We start from the raw sequence: 15,809 nt of genomic DNA on the forward strand, positions 1-15,809 counted from the left end.
CTTTACTGTTTGGCAGTTAGCTCAGAAGAACCTTTTGAGTATCGAAGTTAAGAATGTATTTCAACGATTAATAAAATAAATTGTATTATTGAGAACCAAAACGGAACCTTTGCTAGTCATGGTTTTGATCAGTTGTTACAGTACCCGCAAAACAGACTTGTAAAGTCATGATCAAAAATGTCGAAAATGATGTCTCGAAGAAATACAAATTATCTAAAGTTTTGACAATTGTGTTATGTCAGAAAGAGCATATCGTGTGAGTTAGCCCAGTGGAACGTCTTAAACAGGCTAGCATATCATGCTTGGTAATACTAGTGAAGTTTCATATGCCCTCTGAGCGAACGAACGATTTAATTTGAAACTATCAACCCCTCATGGCCACACAACTAAAGCCTAGTTTACACGAGCAATTTTTATGTGGCAATTTCTATTTGCTCGAGTAGACAAATTCATTTGTTGACAATTCAGTTGGCGTGTAAGCTTTCATGTGACAAATAAAAGTTGTCACATACGAAAATTGCTCGTTTAGACGACTCGTCACACAAAATGTGGCAAATATTGCGTCATCATATGTGGTCCCTAATCCCCCAAACTCTCACTGGGCACTGTGCGCGCGTATCTCTGTGCGTATCTCTGCTGTCCAAAATCATCACTGGCGCACTAAACATTGGACTGCTGTCAAATAATTGTTGTGTCATATACACGATAAATATATTTGTCACACCCGGCTTAACTACGAACTTTGAATGACAACAATTGCACAACGAGGTATGTATAACGTCACTCCATTGATACTTATGACAGATTACAATTGCATAATACGCAAGTGAACAGCACGTGAAGTGAGAAGACGCTATTAGTTTGACTGAGAAAAACCACTAGAGTCAAAAGGCGAATCAAATATTGAGCCGACTTCCTGCCAGTACGCTGGATCATAATTCTGACATTCTAGGATCAATGGTGGGAGTCTAGAGACTGTTTAGAGTAGTCGTCAACAAAGTTGACTTGTTACAGCGAGCGCGGCCTAGAAACCTCTAGAATTAACTTTTCTGTTGATCAGTAAAAGCCCTCTAGGCAAGAAGCTGGTATTTTATTGTCTTCAAGTTATGACAAATGACATAAAAGACCCAGCATGTTAGTTGAGCAATGACAATTTTTGAGCTCACTTTTTATCTCCTAGAAAGATTGACTATTGTGGTAAACAATATTAAAAAACCAAGATTGTAAACTGTTTATAATTTGGGTTGACAAAGCCCTTTTTGGGAGATCAATAAACGTTAAGTGTAGTCATGCATTTAACGGCTACTATTAAACGCAATGAACTTGAACGGAAAGAAAGAGCGCGATTGTGACGTAGTCACGGCACTGCAGAGCTAAAAGCATTGCTCAGTGCTTAGCCAGAAGAATGCCGTGTTTTAAAGATTAGAAATTTTTTTAAAGAAAAACAAAGTCAACGATTTAACAAGCGAACCAATAATGGACCTTGAGCTGACTTTCCGCCTCGCTAGACCGAATGACTTTGACGAGGTTCTGAAATTGTCAGAAGGAATTTACGATGGACACGACTATCTTCCATTTAGATACCATACGTGGATAAAGATGGAAAATGTTGCTGTTATGCTTGCTTACAATGGAGAGAAACTTGTGGGTTTGCTTCTGCGTACTGTTGTTGACGATGGAAAGACAGTTATCGGTCGAGCTGGCCGTACATTACGGGAGCTTCGCGGTCAAGGCATTAATAAGCGGCTGTTTCAAGCGGTTGATGCGTTTATACGTAACCGTTACCCAAACGCTTCTCGACAACGATTCATAACTTTAAAGAGTTATGACAGTTATCCTACGCTAACAAAACTTACACAGATGGATTTTTTGAGCTCTTACGCAAAACAGAAGGTTGTACGCTCTCATTCCTTTTCTACAACTAATGATTTCATTCAGATTGAAGCTTGCACTAAAGAATACTTATGCGATGTTATTTTCTCGAGCCCTCAGGCGAAGAAATTGTTCCCAGATAATGTCATCATCTTCGATTTTTTCCCAATGGAGCCTCTGCGATCAAATATCGATTACTGGCAGCAAGAAAACGAGTTGTTCTTTGCTGTCGAGAAATGTAGTGATGGTGCTTTTCCAAGATCGATCAGCTTCGGTGTGTTGTCACCAAGAGTAAAATGTGATCATTGGTCTGTGACTGTTTACACCAGTGATCCAGTTTTGCACGAAGCTCATCTTTTGCATCAATTGAAGCGAGCCTGCGAAGTTGTTAAAGGAGATTTCAGTTTTGACACGCTTCAAGATAAAAGTTTAACAAACTTCGGGAGAAGTGTGTTGCAGAAACGATTGCAGCTGGAATTAGATGAAGAAATGTCTGAAATGTCAGTGAAACTGTACGAAGCGCGGTTCCTTCAGCAAAGTCATCTTTAAATGACAATTAGCCATTATTATCGACATGGTCAAAATGTATTTAGAATGCTTACAGGGCGATTGGAGCTCACTGAAGTTGTTATTTTGAAGACAAAGGACATGAAAGACCCAACCAGTTTCTCGCTGATTCCAAGCGAGATCATGCCCCCTCCCCCCCCCCCTCCCCTTCCCGGGGAAACCACCGGGCATTTGACTTTTTTCAAAATGGCTCATCAAATTCCCCACTATGTGGACCAGTTGCACGGTCAAACTGTCTACCGGTCGGGGCTGAAATGTCATTGTGAGTTGGATTTTCTGGTTAACACTAGGTCTAAATGAACACTCACGCCTTCTACATCAGCCAATTTTAATAGGAAAAGATACGTTTAACCTAATTTACGTTAACGTAACCAAATGATACTTAATTACTTCACGTGTTTGAGGTCGTTAGCGTTCTAAAGTTTTAACAATTTTGCCAACGGTCAAATGTTCGACCATCCGGGCTTCTGTTCCCCAGCTAATTCCAGCTATTCGGCTAGCGCCGACCAAATTTGGTAGAAATTCCAATTATTGGATCGCAACCGTCCAATATCAAAAATTATTAGATCGCAACCTCGTTCCCAAGAACCGCTGACGTCACGCGACTGAAAGGCTTTGCTGCCGAGCAGGTTGAAAGCGCGAAATGGCCGCTAGATTTGAGCATTACGAAGAGGTAAAATTTAAAGTTATTAGAAGACAAGGAAAGTCAAAACACGGAAAAAGCAACGAAGGGGAGTCGATCGATTTTGAATTCATTTTGCACATTTGGAGCTCTGGAAATATTTTGAATGAATAATAAAACAATTATTGAATTCGGCTTTCGTAAGAATTATGCAGATCTCGGAGGGTGGATAACACCCTTCTCGATCTGCATAATTCTTCATATCATACTCAGCCTCATCCAATAATTGCTAAATATTAAGATACAGAGTAAATATAACTCGAGTTTCACGCGCTAAGCGATCATCAGACTGAGTGTCTGAAAAACTCTGCATCTTATCCGCTTGCGATGTTTCGCTCCTCAACAAGCAGAAATCTGAGCTGGTCACTAAATAGTCGTCATGAGAACAAGTTCTCTACAACGTCCAATTAGATGAGGCGCCAATCCAACCGTTCTTAAATTTGAAATTTTAAGTTATAACGGAAGCTTTTTTATTTTAACACTCAGTCTGATGATCGCTTAGTGCGTGAAACTCGAGTTATATTTACTCTTTATCTTCATATTTGAATAAGTCTACAATAAACTGGAACTTAAATCACGACTAAGGATGTTGTTGTTGAATTTTAATATTTGAATATATATATTTATATTTATAGACTACAAGCCGATAAACTGAAGACTTCATCTGCTTTTAAAGTGCTCAGTGGTAAAACCCGAGCTGTAATAACATAGATTTATGGAGTCGTACTATAAATTCAAAACCATTTATTCGCTACTCTGAGTTTCAAGCCTCATGCGAGGCAATCATCAGGCGACTGCAAGAGAAAAACGATTACATGTAAAGATATACAAATTTGAAAATAGGGAATCGAAGTCAGTTCGTTTCTATGATTAATTGTTGACATTTCTGGTTTGCAAATTATAAAATATTTCTCACAAAGACACAGATTACATTTTTTGTTGATATTAGAATACGATCGTGCTAGCCTTATTTTCCGCCATCTAATCTCGTAGTTGATTTTCGGTCCTTTAGACTCCATACATACTTGCTGAGCCCTGTTGCATTTTTGTACCGTTCGTTTCTGAAAGAGCATGTATGTTTTCGGTACCGTTCTTTAAATGTCGAGTCACAAACAACGATGTAGGTCTCCTTCGAGTGAGGGGTGATGACCTCTGCTTGGTAAATAATGTTCCGCTCTTTACAATTTCCTTCAAGTGGACAAGAGTTCTTATTTCGGCAATTAGGAAAAAAGACCAGAAATTGAACTCCTCCAAGATACTCTGCCTTATTTATAATTCTTCTGCCAGTCGCCTTTCGCTCCTTTTGTTCTTCATGCTTCATGAATAGTTTCAAAAAATTCTTGGACACGTCTTCATTTCATTTCACTGACAAGCCATGACCCAAGCGCAATAACCATGTAAGTCACTCGTTTCTCATACTATTTGTTTCAATTGTAGATTATTTTACAACAAAATCCATATTACCTAGAAGTTATCTTTTTACAATGTTATGCTCTCATGAACAATTGCTCGCTCCATCACTGCTCTCAAGCAGTGATAGATAAAATGAACCTTAGAATTCTCGATAACGTTACACACAATTATGTACATATTTTCTTCGAGTTGGGTATAATGGTCCCCGTCTCCTAAGGTAATCAAAACTAGAGGTGACTTTGTTGCACTACATATTTTTCGTAAAAGTTCACGGGTAGCTCTTCTTCAAATTCTACCTGCAGCTTTTCCTTTATCACTCGCCTTCCATGGTTTGTCAAGCTTTTGTCGTGAAAAGAATGGAAAATAAAATCGCCTTTGATAACTTCACAGGCTCTCTTCAATTGATGCAAAAGATGAGCTTCATACAGGACTGGATCACTGGTGTAAACAGTCACAGACCAATGTACTATTTTCACTCTGGGAGACAATACACCAAAACGTACTGATCTAGGTAAAGCACCATCGATACATTTCTCGACAGCGAAGTACACATCGTTTTCCGCCGTCAAGAAATCGATGTTCGATCGTATAGGCTCAATAGGGATTAATTCCACGATAATGAAGTTATCTGGAAACAGTTTTTGTGCTACAGGTGGAGAAAGGACAGTGTCACACAGGTACTCCTTAGTGCATGCATTGATCTGAACGGAATTATTTATGACGTGGAACTGACACGAGCGTAAAGTCCCCTTCAATACGGGAAAGCTCAAAACATCTTGGTGTGCAATTTTTCTTAGCGATGGATCTGAAACTCTCTCCCTCGCTGCTAGCTTTCGGTAAACGTTTGGAAAATGTCTACGAATGACCTGATTCTTTATCGCTTGCCGCATTCCTTTTATTACACCTTGGCCACGAAACTCCTTCAAAGTGCGTCCTGCTCGCCCAAGCCATGTCCTTCCATCGTCGACAACAGTACATACAGCCAAACCAACAAGTTTCTCTCCATAATAAGCGAGCATAACAGCAACATTTTTCATCTTCATCCACGTATGGTACCTAAATGGAAGATAGTCGTGTCCATCGTAAATTCCTTCTGACAATTTCAGGATCTCGTCGAAGTCATTCGGCCTAGCGAGGCGGAAAGTCAGCTCTAGGTTCATCATGGACTCGCCTGCCGAATCACCGATCGATACACCTTCTTTGTCTTAAAGATACTAGCATCTTCTTGAGTAACACTGATCAAATTAGAGAGTGTGATTTTTAACATTTTGGTTAAAAGGTTAAATAATATATGATCGGAACTTCCGTAATAGATAGCTTAGCAATGGGTGTGTTCAGATAAGCTCTGAATGCCTATTATGTATTGAGTGGTTCATATTTTGTGACTCCTTGTAAGCGACAACATCAATGCATTTACCGCCGCGTGACGAATGACGTAACTCTACCGGGCGGACAATACAGTCGAAGCTCTCTTAACGGACACTCTCGTAAGCGGACAGCTCTACTTACGGCCGCCTTGTTTGAAACCCCGTTTTAACTCCCATACAAACTCTGTATTTTTACATTCTCGTAAGCGGACATTCCTGTAAGCGGCCGCGGACACTTTCAGAGATTACGACCTTGACTTTTTCTTTGTTTTTTAAGCTCCCGTAAACGGACACCCCAAAGAAAATCCTATTAACAACCTCTGTATTTTGTTTTTATCAATCAACTTCACATCACTGTTCGTCACAATGATTTAACAGTAATTACAGTAGTGTACCATATTTCAGTGCTTGTTTTGTCGTCATCTACCTCCGTCTGGCTATTGTTAGCTGGCAAGCTCCCGTAAGCGGCCATCTATCCCCTACACCTCTAGTGGCCGCTTACGAGAACCATTCTCGTAAGCGGCCAGCTCCAGTTACGGACACTTATTTCGCGTCCCGAGGGTGTCCGCTTACGAGAGCTTCGACTGTATCTTGTCACACCAGTACACACGAAATTCATCAAAGCGTAGTTTTCTTCGCAGACGTTCTTTGCGCTCGTCACGCGTTTCGTGACTAGCCCAAAAAACGTCTGCCTAGGAGGCTAATCTAAAGTTGAATCAAATCAACGCAAATTTTTGTTTCTACCTTCTTAATGCAGAAAGCGCGCCAAATTATGATCAAATTGCTGTGCATCATGATTCGGACTGCGGCTACAGAACAGTTGCTCTGGCCTTTACCGATCTTTCCTTTCATTTGGATTATCTTGGCGAGGGCTCTTTTCCCAAATTACGGAAATATTCGGTCGAAAACCGCTTGAATTCGTATTCATGGCTAGACAGTTATAATGTGAAGCGCACAATTTTTTAAGGATCACTGAACTGATTGACACTTTTGGCACAAGAAAAACAAATTTTGTTTGTTGTTCGTAAAAAGTCCTGCGTTGAGGCAGGACGACGGCTCCTTTGAAGATTTGTCTCCGTGGACAAGTTTTTGTCTTCGTTGGGACAAGTAGGTCGCACTTGGCGTGGTCAACTGATGACAGGAATCTGACAGTTTTATTGGTTATCAAAATAAACTTGTCCCGATTTTGTCCCAAGTGCGACCCGGGCCTAAGCGAGGGTTGTTTTGATGAAAAAAGGAACTCTAGCGAAAAAGGAAATTGAAAAGTCGAGACGAGAAAATTGAATGATGAACCTGGAGCTTACAATTCGCCTCGCTAGGCCTAGTGACTTTGACGAGATCCTGAAATTGTCAGAAGGGATCTACGATGGACACGACTATCTTCCATTTAGATACCATGCGTGGATGAAGATGGACAAGATGGATGTTATGCTTGCTTATTTTGGCGAGAAACTCGTGGGTTTGGCTGCCTGTTCTATTGTCGACGACGGAAGAACAGTAATCCGTCGAGCAGGGCGTATTTTACCGGAGTTTCGCGGTCGAGGTGTTTCTAGGAGCCTACTGAAAGCCATGTATGAGATGATACGTAGACGCTACCCGAAAGCAAATCGAGAGCGATTCACAACACGACTAGGGAATTATCGTGCGACGAAACTTGTGCAGTTGGATATTCTACGATGTTATGTTGAAAAGAAGACTTTTAACTCGTATCGGTTTTCTGCAATTAACAATTCCATTCAGATTGAAGCTTGCACTAAAGAATATCTATGCGATGTCATTTTCTCTCGGCCTGTGGCGCAGACGTAATTCCCAGACAATGTCATCATCTTGGATTTTTTCCCAATTGAGCCCCTAGGGTCAAATATCGATCACATGCAGCAAGAACACGATTTGTACTTTGCTGTCGAGAAATGTAGCAATGATGATTTCCCAAGATCGGTCAGCTTTGGTGTATTGTCGCCGAGAGTAACAACTGTGTATTGGAATGCCACTATTTACACCAGTGATCCAGTCCTGTATGAAGCTCATCTTTTGCATCAATTCAAGCGAGCCTGCGAGGTTATCAAAGACGATTTTATTTTCGGTTGTTATCACGACAAAAGCTTGACGAGCTACGGAAGAAGAGTGCTGGAGGAACAACTGCTATTGGAAGTAGATGAAAATCTGTCTAAACCAGCAGCAAAACTGTACGAAAGCAAGAAGTTTCTTCAGCAAAGTCATCTTTAAATGTAAACAGGAACCGATGAGGGGTCAAAAGTGTACTGCACGTTCACGGCAGCGGCTTTTGAATAATTGTTCAGTTTTGATAAGTATATGACTTATATTTGAACTTACGAAGGGTTTGTACGCGAAATGCTTTATGGCGCAACAACACTTGTCTTTCGCTTTTGCGGTGAGTTACTTGAATTCCGACCTTATAACACTGCAAATTTCTTTGAAAAAAAAATGAAAAAAAAAAATATTGTGTATCGAAGTAAAGTTGTCCGATGTAAAGAAGGTCGATAAAACGGAAGAGTTTAACCAAATTCAATTTATATTGAACCCACTGCGCTTGCTACACGTTGTTAATTGAAAACAGTGACTGCTTTAATGCAGACCCGTGGGGAGGGGAGGGGGCGTTTGCGTTCGCCTCCCCCCCCCACCCCCAACTCCACGAGCGTGGAAGTCCACCTAATCAGTGCCAACGCAATGAGGGCTTTGAAACAATACGCTGTGCATGTTTACACATATCGTTTTCGTTGACAAATACAGCATCAATCAATCGAAGGTCCGCCATATGTAGTTTTGTTTTGTGATACATTTTGGACTTTTACAATAACGATTTGACGTAAAATTATTACAGTAAAGTTACCTTTATGTGTCTGCCTTCCATTTCTATGCTGTATAAATTGTAAGTGACGATAAGATTTTTTCATGGCTACTGTAAAAAATCTTAATAAAATAATGAATTATATGTATTAAAGTTTCTTTTTTTAAAAAAATAAAAACGTTTGCAGAAATATGCATAATTATAAATAAATTACTTTCTTTTGGCAACCTGTTTTCCAATCAAACTGGCTTCAACGGCGCACGCAATGCTGTCTACATTATAACATAGCTTGAAGAGCAAGCCGCGCAATTACATTCAGTTTGCGTAAGCGTGCACCATAATCCAATAGTGCACGTTTATTGCGTGAGCAAATCACTTCGCTAGAATTTTTTTCTCCGGCGAGTGGCCCGAGTTTGAGCGGGGAATAACCATTTTAAAAAACAATTGGTTCATGCTTTTCGCTGTGCACTACTATCCAGTTAAGAAGAAGCTAGAGTTGCTCTCGGCTATTGCCTCGAGCAACTCTTAAGCGCTTCTTTCTGTTCGTGCCCTGTTAACTTCCCGCGTGCACCATAACATATCAATAGTGCACGCTAATGCATGAACTAATTGTTAACTGGAAACATTTTGTGAAAATGTCAATACAATAGTAGAGCTGTATGTTTCCCATTTTGTGCTTATGGAATTAGCATTATTTCATTATGCCACAGTTACTACAAACAAGTAAGTTCGTATTATTGAGATTACAGTAATGAAAAATATATGAGTAAGTTTGTGCAATTAAAATCAAGGCGCACTAAAGCGCATCATCCGGCTTCCACACCTCTTTACACTGCGGAGAATCCGACATACCCGTACCCCTGCGTTTGCGAGGTATCTCGTCTTTTGATACCCTTCCTACTTTCAATTTGATAGCGCAACTACACGGCAAAAAACTACACGCCACGAGTGTGACGAATAACGTCACCGGCTTGACATAACATTATTGACCTATTATTCCGGGGTTATTATAACACGCGAAATCCAGCGAAAAAGTTGTATAGATGAGCATAAGAACTTGAAAAATCGGGAAGCTTGAATTAAGTGATGAACATAGAGCTTACTTTTCGCCTTGCTACACCGAGTGACTTCGACGAAATCCTGAAATTGTCAGAAGGAATCTACGATGGACTCGATTATCTTCCATTTAGATATCATAAGTGGATGAACATGGATAATTTAGCTGTTATGCTTGCTTATTGTGGCGAGAAACTCGTGGGTTTGATTGCGTGTTCCATTGTTGATCAAGGAAGAACAGCACTCAGTCGAGCAGCACGTACTTTGGCAGAGTTTCGCGGACGAGGTGTTTATAAACAGCTATCACAAGCAATGAATGATTTCATACGAAAGCAATACCCAAGTGTATGCCGAGAACGATTCGCCGTCACGGGTCTGAAGAGTTTACCTGCGGAAACGAAATTTGTTCAGTTGGAAATGTTGAAATGTTACGCTAAAAAGAAGACATTTCTCTCCCGTCACTTTTCTACAACAAATAATTCCATTCAGATTGAAGCTTGCACTAAAGAATACCTATGCGATGTTATTTTCTCTAGCCCTGTGGCACAGAAATTGTTTTCAGACAGTTTTATCCTTCTGGAACTATTTCCTGTCGAACCTGTTCGATCAAATATCGATTACTTGCAGCAAGAAATCGACTTGTATTTCGCTGTCGAGAAATGTAGCAATGGTGCTTTTCCTCGATCGGTCAGCTTCGGTGTATTGTCGCCAAGAGTTAAATGTACGATTTGGTCTGTGTCTGTTTACACCAGTGATCCAGTTCTGTACGAAGCTCACCTTTTGTATCAATTGAAGCGAGCCTGTGAAGTTATCAAGGGTGATTTTATTTTGTACTTGTTTCAAGACGATTGTTTGAAAAACTACGGGAAGAGAGTGCTGGAAGAATTGTTACGAGTGGAATTAGATGAAGAGTTGTCCAAAATGTCAGTGAAAGTCTATGAAAACAATTTTCTTCCGTAATGTCAACTTTTAAGACGGAACTGTATTTTACTTTTTTGTTGATATTTTTTATTGTGACTGCGTGACAGCTTTCACGAGGTCGTGTCAAAAATTGTTGCTAGAATTTTACAGCAGTATGGCGGCCTACGCGTGCCATAGTGAAATTAGACATTATTTCTCGTTCTTTTTGCATTTTTTAACTTTGCTGTATATATATTTTTTATTTTTATTGCTGTTTTACTTTTGAATAAAATACTTTTTTGTACATTACTTATTTATATGAAGAATGATTGTTGTTTCAATCGAAAAACAGTTTTATTTGGTCTCAGTTTATTTTCAGTTTTATTTTGTTTCAGTTTAGTTTCAGTAACAACAGCATCATGGCCTATGAGGGCCATAGCCCACAATGCAATGCACCCAAACAATCCTTTTCAATATGGCGGACTGTTCCTGTCACATCAGTACAGCTGTCAGTATGTCGCAAATTCATAGCAGCAAGCAATCAAGCCTGTTTATTTACAAGACAAGTAGGTTTTACTTTACCTCACATGTTAAAAAACTGTAGACAGTAAAACAATGACATGTTGCATGAATGTTTGATGACTCATACCTTAACGATCGACTAGTGTACTTGTGGTCAAATATTATTATACGCAGTGGCTATTACTGTGGGAGTCCACAATTTTCGTAAAATTTCTGGGTAATTACTTATTTTTACCAATCCAAAATATGATATGTCTATTGAGATACAGTAACCGATTATATTGAGCACGGATAATTTGATTCACGAGGTCAATATGCTGCCCTCAGATAACATGAGTTCCACCATCCAAGTAAGACGTAATAATCTAGCACGAGGTCAATATACTGCCCTCAGATAACATGAGTACCCTACGGAACTCACCATCCAAGTAAGATATAATAATCTAGCACCAGGTCAATATAATGCCTTCAGATAACACGAGTACCCTACGGAACTCACCATCCAAGTAAGATATAATAATCTAGCACCAGGTCAATATGCTGCCTTCACATAACATGGGACGTATACAAAACATGGACCCGGGTCCATGGACCACCCCTGTGGACCACCCCTAATTTTCGAAAGAAAATCAAAGTGTAGAATGGGGGCAGGGTATAAATTGATGGCAGGTACTAAAACACAAAACAAAGAAACGAAACCACCGAAAAGACCGAAACAAAATTAGCGAAACCACCAAAACGACCAAAACCAAACGCCGGAAAGGGTTGAAACAAGCGAAATGAAACAAAATCACTAAAACCCATTACCATTAGCGAAAGCTAACCGTAAACAGGCTAACCTGAGCGTTATTCAGGCTAACCGAAGTGCTATTGAGGCTAACTGGAGTGCTATTTAGGCTAACTGGAGTGGCCAACCGGAGTGGAAGGCATGGAAGGTGCTCTCCGGTTTATAGACTGAATAGCACTCTGGTCAGCCTAACTAACACTCTGGTTAGCCTGTTTACGGTTAGCTTTACTTTACGGTTAGTTTCGGTGATTTTGTCTTGTTGTCTATGCCACTCTTTTGGCCGTTTCGGTTGTTTCGGCGGTTTCGTTTTGATCGTTTTGGTGGTCTAGCTTGTTTCGGTCGTTTCTTTTCGGTGGTTTCATTTCGTTGTTTTGTGTTTTAGTACCTGCCGTCAATTTATACCCTGTCCCCATTCTACACTTTGATTTTCTTTCGAAAATTAGGGGTGGTCCGTGGACCGGGTCCACAAGGTGGTCCATGGACCGGGTCCACAGGGGTGGTCCATGTTTTGTATACGTCCCATAACATGAGTACCCTACGGAACTCACCATCCAAGTAAGATATAATAATCTAGCACGAGGTCAATATGCTGCCCTCAGATAACATGAGTACCCTTACGGAACTCACCATCCAAGTAAGACATAATAATCTAGCACGAGGTCAATATACTGCCCTCAGATAACATGAGTGCCATTAGGAATTCACTATCCGAGGTAAAGATAGTAATCTAGCACGAGGTCAATATGCTGCCCTCACTTAACATGAGTACCCTACGGAACTCACCATCCAAGTAAGATATAATAATCTAGCACGAGGTCAATATGCTTCCCTCAGATAACACGAGTTCCAAAAGGAACTCACCAACGAAATAAGACATAATAATTTAGCAAAAAATCAATTTGCTACCCTCAGATAACTTGACTTTCATAAGGATCTCAGCAACCAAGTAAGACATAATAATCTAGCATGAGGTCAATATGCTGACCTTAGATCCAACGAGATCCATTAGGAACTCACCATCCAATTAAGACATAATAATCTAGCACGAGGTCAATATGCTGCCCTCAGATAACATGAGTTCCATTAGAAACTCACCATCTAAGTAAGAGATAATAATCTAGTACGGGGTTAAAATGCTGCCCTCAGATAACATGAGTTCTATAAGGTACTCACCATCGAAGTAAAACATAATAATCCAGCACGAGGTCACTTTCCTGCCTTAAGAAAACATGAGTTCCATAAGGAACTCACCTTTCAAGTAAGACATAATAATCTAGTACGAGGTCAATATGCTTCCCTCAGATAATATGAATTCCATAAGCTATTCACAATCCAAGTAAAACATAATAATCTAGCACGAGGTCAATATGCTGCCCTCAGATAACATGAGTTCCATTAGAAACTCACCATCGAAGTAAGACAAAATAATCTAGCACGAGGACACTATGCTGCCCTGTGATAACATGAGTTTCATAAGGAACTCACCATCCAAGTAAGACATAATAATCTAGCACGAGGTCAATATGCTGCCCTCAGATAACATGAGTTCCATTAGAAACTCACCATCGAAGTAAGACAAAATAATCTAGCACGAGGACACTATGCTGCCCTGTGATAACATGAGTTTCATAAGGAACTCACCATCCAAGTAAGACATAATAATCTAGCACGAGGTCAATATGCTGCCCTCAGATAACATGAGTTCAATTAGGAACTCACCATCCACGTAAGACATAATAATCTAGAACTAGAACGAGGTCAATATGCTGCACTCAGATAACATGAGTTCCATTAGGAACTCACCATCGAAATACAACATAATAATCTAGCACAGAGTCACATTGCTGCCTTCAGATAACATGAGTTCCATTAGGAACTCACCATCCAAATAAGACATAATAATCTAGCACGAGGTCAATATGCTGCCCATTAGATAACAAGAGTTCCATTAGGTACTCTCCATTCAAATAAGACATAACAATCTAGCACGAGGACACTTTGCTGCCCTCAGATAACATCACTTCCATTAAGAACCCATCATCCAAGTAAGACATAACAATGTAGCTGGGAGTTACTTTGCTGCCCTCAGATAACATGAGTTCCATTTAGAACTCACCACCCAAGTAAGTCATAACAATCTAGAACGGGGTCAATATGCTGCCTTTAGGGCCTGATTACATGAGCCGGGCTGGCCCGGTTAGCCGGGCTGGCTCGGTTTGCCGAGATCTCGGCACGTCTGTTAAACGCAACAAAAATCAACTTTGCGATTACATGACAACCGGGCCAGCCCGGCTAGCCGAGATCCCGGTATCGCGATGCCGGGATCTCGGCTAGCCGGGCTGAAAATTTTCCATGTAATCGCGTTCACCGGGCCAGCCCGGCTAAGCGGGCCAGCATTAAATTTCTCTTCTGAGCACAATATCCGACGAAAAAATCAATGCAACTCCTTCTAAATAGGACGTAGAGGTAAAGTAACCCATCCAGATGCATAAGTGCAAAAAATTAACCACCAAATAATTTTTTTATTGCCGGAAAAAGGTGATTAAGATCATTCGTGCTCTGATCATTTATGCTAAAACCGGGCTGAAAGTCATCTCGGCAAACCGGGCCAGCCCGGCTAACCGGGCTCATGTAATACCGGGCTGAAAGTCATCTCGGCAAACCGAGCCAGCCCGGCTAACCGGGCCAGCCCGGCTCATGTAATCAGGCCCTTAGACACAATAATCTAGCACGTGGCCAATATCTGCCCTTAGATAACATTTGTTCCATAAGGAACTCACTATGCAAGTAATTAAGACATAATAATTTAGCAGGAGTCAATATGCTGCACTCAGATAACAAGAGTTCCAATAGGAACTCACCATTCAAGTACGCAGTAGTGTTAGTAGATTCAACACGTTTGGGTTTCCTTCAGAATTGCCGGCCACAATTGCGCGAGATGAGAATATTGCTTATGCAGTCTTGAGGACAAGGTTATACAAAAAGTAAATAATCGCTCTCGCATTGGCAGTGCCAAAGTTACAATTTTATTTCTGGTTTGATATTATTAACAACTCCGAGGTTCCAACATTATCGTTTTAGAGATATGATATCTGAAAGAAGGTGCTTATTTGGATAAATTTGATTTCGTCACTCGATATGACCACTGCGGTTTCTGGCAACAAAATGTTTTAAATGAATAAATGCAGGCCAACATTTTATTTGAGTGGGTCTATTGAACAAATATATTTCACTTTTAAGGCCCCTTAGAGTAAACGTTGTCTTTAACAATTGGATTTGCAAACGTTCAAAGAGCAAAATGCTGCAAAATTTGACTGATTCGATCGCGCGCGGGAAGAGAAAATGAAAAAATAATAAATTTCTAACATTCGGATTTGGTTCATTTTTTGTCAATCGGTAGAGATTTATCCCAACAGGTTATTTATCCCGAAAAAAATGGGGGTCACCGACCGTTTAAGAGAGCAAACTGCAAGCGGAGTTAACACAACGACTACTCACCCAATATGTGTTAGGAAAGATTTCTCAGCGCGCGCGCTCGTGCATGACGTGGCGGAAGGGATCTACGAGAGGCACGACTATCAAGTAGATATCACAAGTGGATAAAGATGGACATGTTACATGTTATGCTCGCTCATTATGGAGAGAAACTTGTGGGTTTGCTTGCGTGTTCCATTGTCGACGAAGGAAGAACAGCCATCCGTCGAGCAGGACGAACTTCAAAGGAGTTTCGTGGACAAGGTGTTTATAAACAGCTATCACAGGCGATGAATGATTTCATACGAAGAAAATACCCAAAATGCAAGTGTACCGTATTTACTCGAATAAGCGCCCCCC

At 40.5% G+C, this 15,809-nt stretch overlaps 3 protein-coding genes and 1 pseudogene across 4 annotated transcripts in view; 3 read left to right on the forward strand and 1 right to left on the reverse strand.

The window, feature by feature from the left end:
- The first annotated feature begins 1,373 nt into the window (after nt 1-1,373).
- On the forward strand, nt 1,374-2,537 carry LOC144630653 (histidine N-acetyltransferase-like). Its single transcript, XM_078489019.1, has one exon. It carries the CDS (start codon nt 1,477-1,479, stop codon nt 2,419-2,421), a length of 945 nt encoding a protein of 314 aa, XP_078345145.1. The 5' UTR covers nt 1,374-1,476; the 3' UTR covers nt 2,422-2,537.
- Nucleotides 2,538-3,973: 1,436 nt separating this feature from the next.
- On the reverse strand, nt 3,974-5,944 carry LOC144629917 (histidine N-acetyltransferase-like). Its single transcript, XM_078488163.1, has one exon. It carries the CDS (start codon nt 5,695-5,697, stop codon nt 4,762-4,764), a length of 936 nt encoding a protein of 311 aa, XP_078344289.1. The 5' UTR covers nt 5,698-5,944; the 3' UTR covers nt 3,974-4,761.
- A 1,206-nt stretch (nt 5,945-7,150) lies between these two features.
- The window catches only part of LOC144629554 (histidine N-acetyltransferase-like), a 166,117-nt pseudogene continuing 157,458 nt past the window's right edge, over nt 7,151-15,809 (forward strand). The window contains exon 1 of the transcript XR_013566395.1: nt 7,151-8,129. The product of XR_013566395.1 is annotated as a histidine N-acetyltransferase-like (transcript). The remainder of the gene's footprint in view (nt 8,130-15,809) is intronic.
- Nucleotides 9,728-11,286, forward strand: LOC144630132 (histidine N-acetyltransferase-like). The gene has a single exon (XM_078488422.1). The coding sequence runs from the start codon at nt 9,797-9,799 to the stop codon at nt 10,724-10,726; it is 930 nt and encodes a 309-aa protein (XP_078344548.1). The 5' UTR covers nt 9,728-9,796; the 3' UTR covers nt 10,727-11,286.

The sequence above is a fragment of the Oculina patagonica genome, chromosome 11, assembly GCF_052425735.1.
Source record: "Oculina patagonica isolate OP01 chromosome 11, crgOcupat, whole genome shotgun sequence".
NCBI lineage: Eukaryota > Metazoa > Cnidaria > Anthozoa > Scleractinia > Oculinidae > Oculina > Oculina patagonica.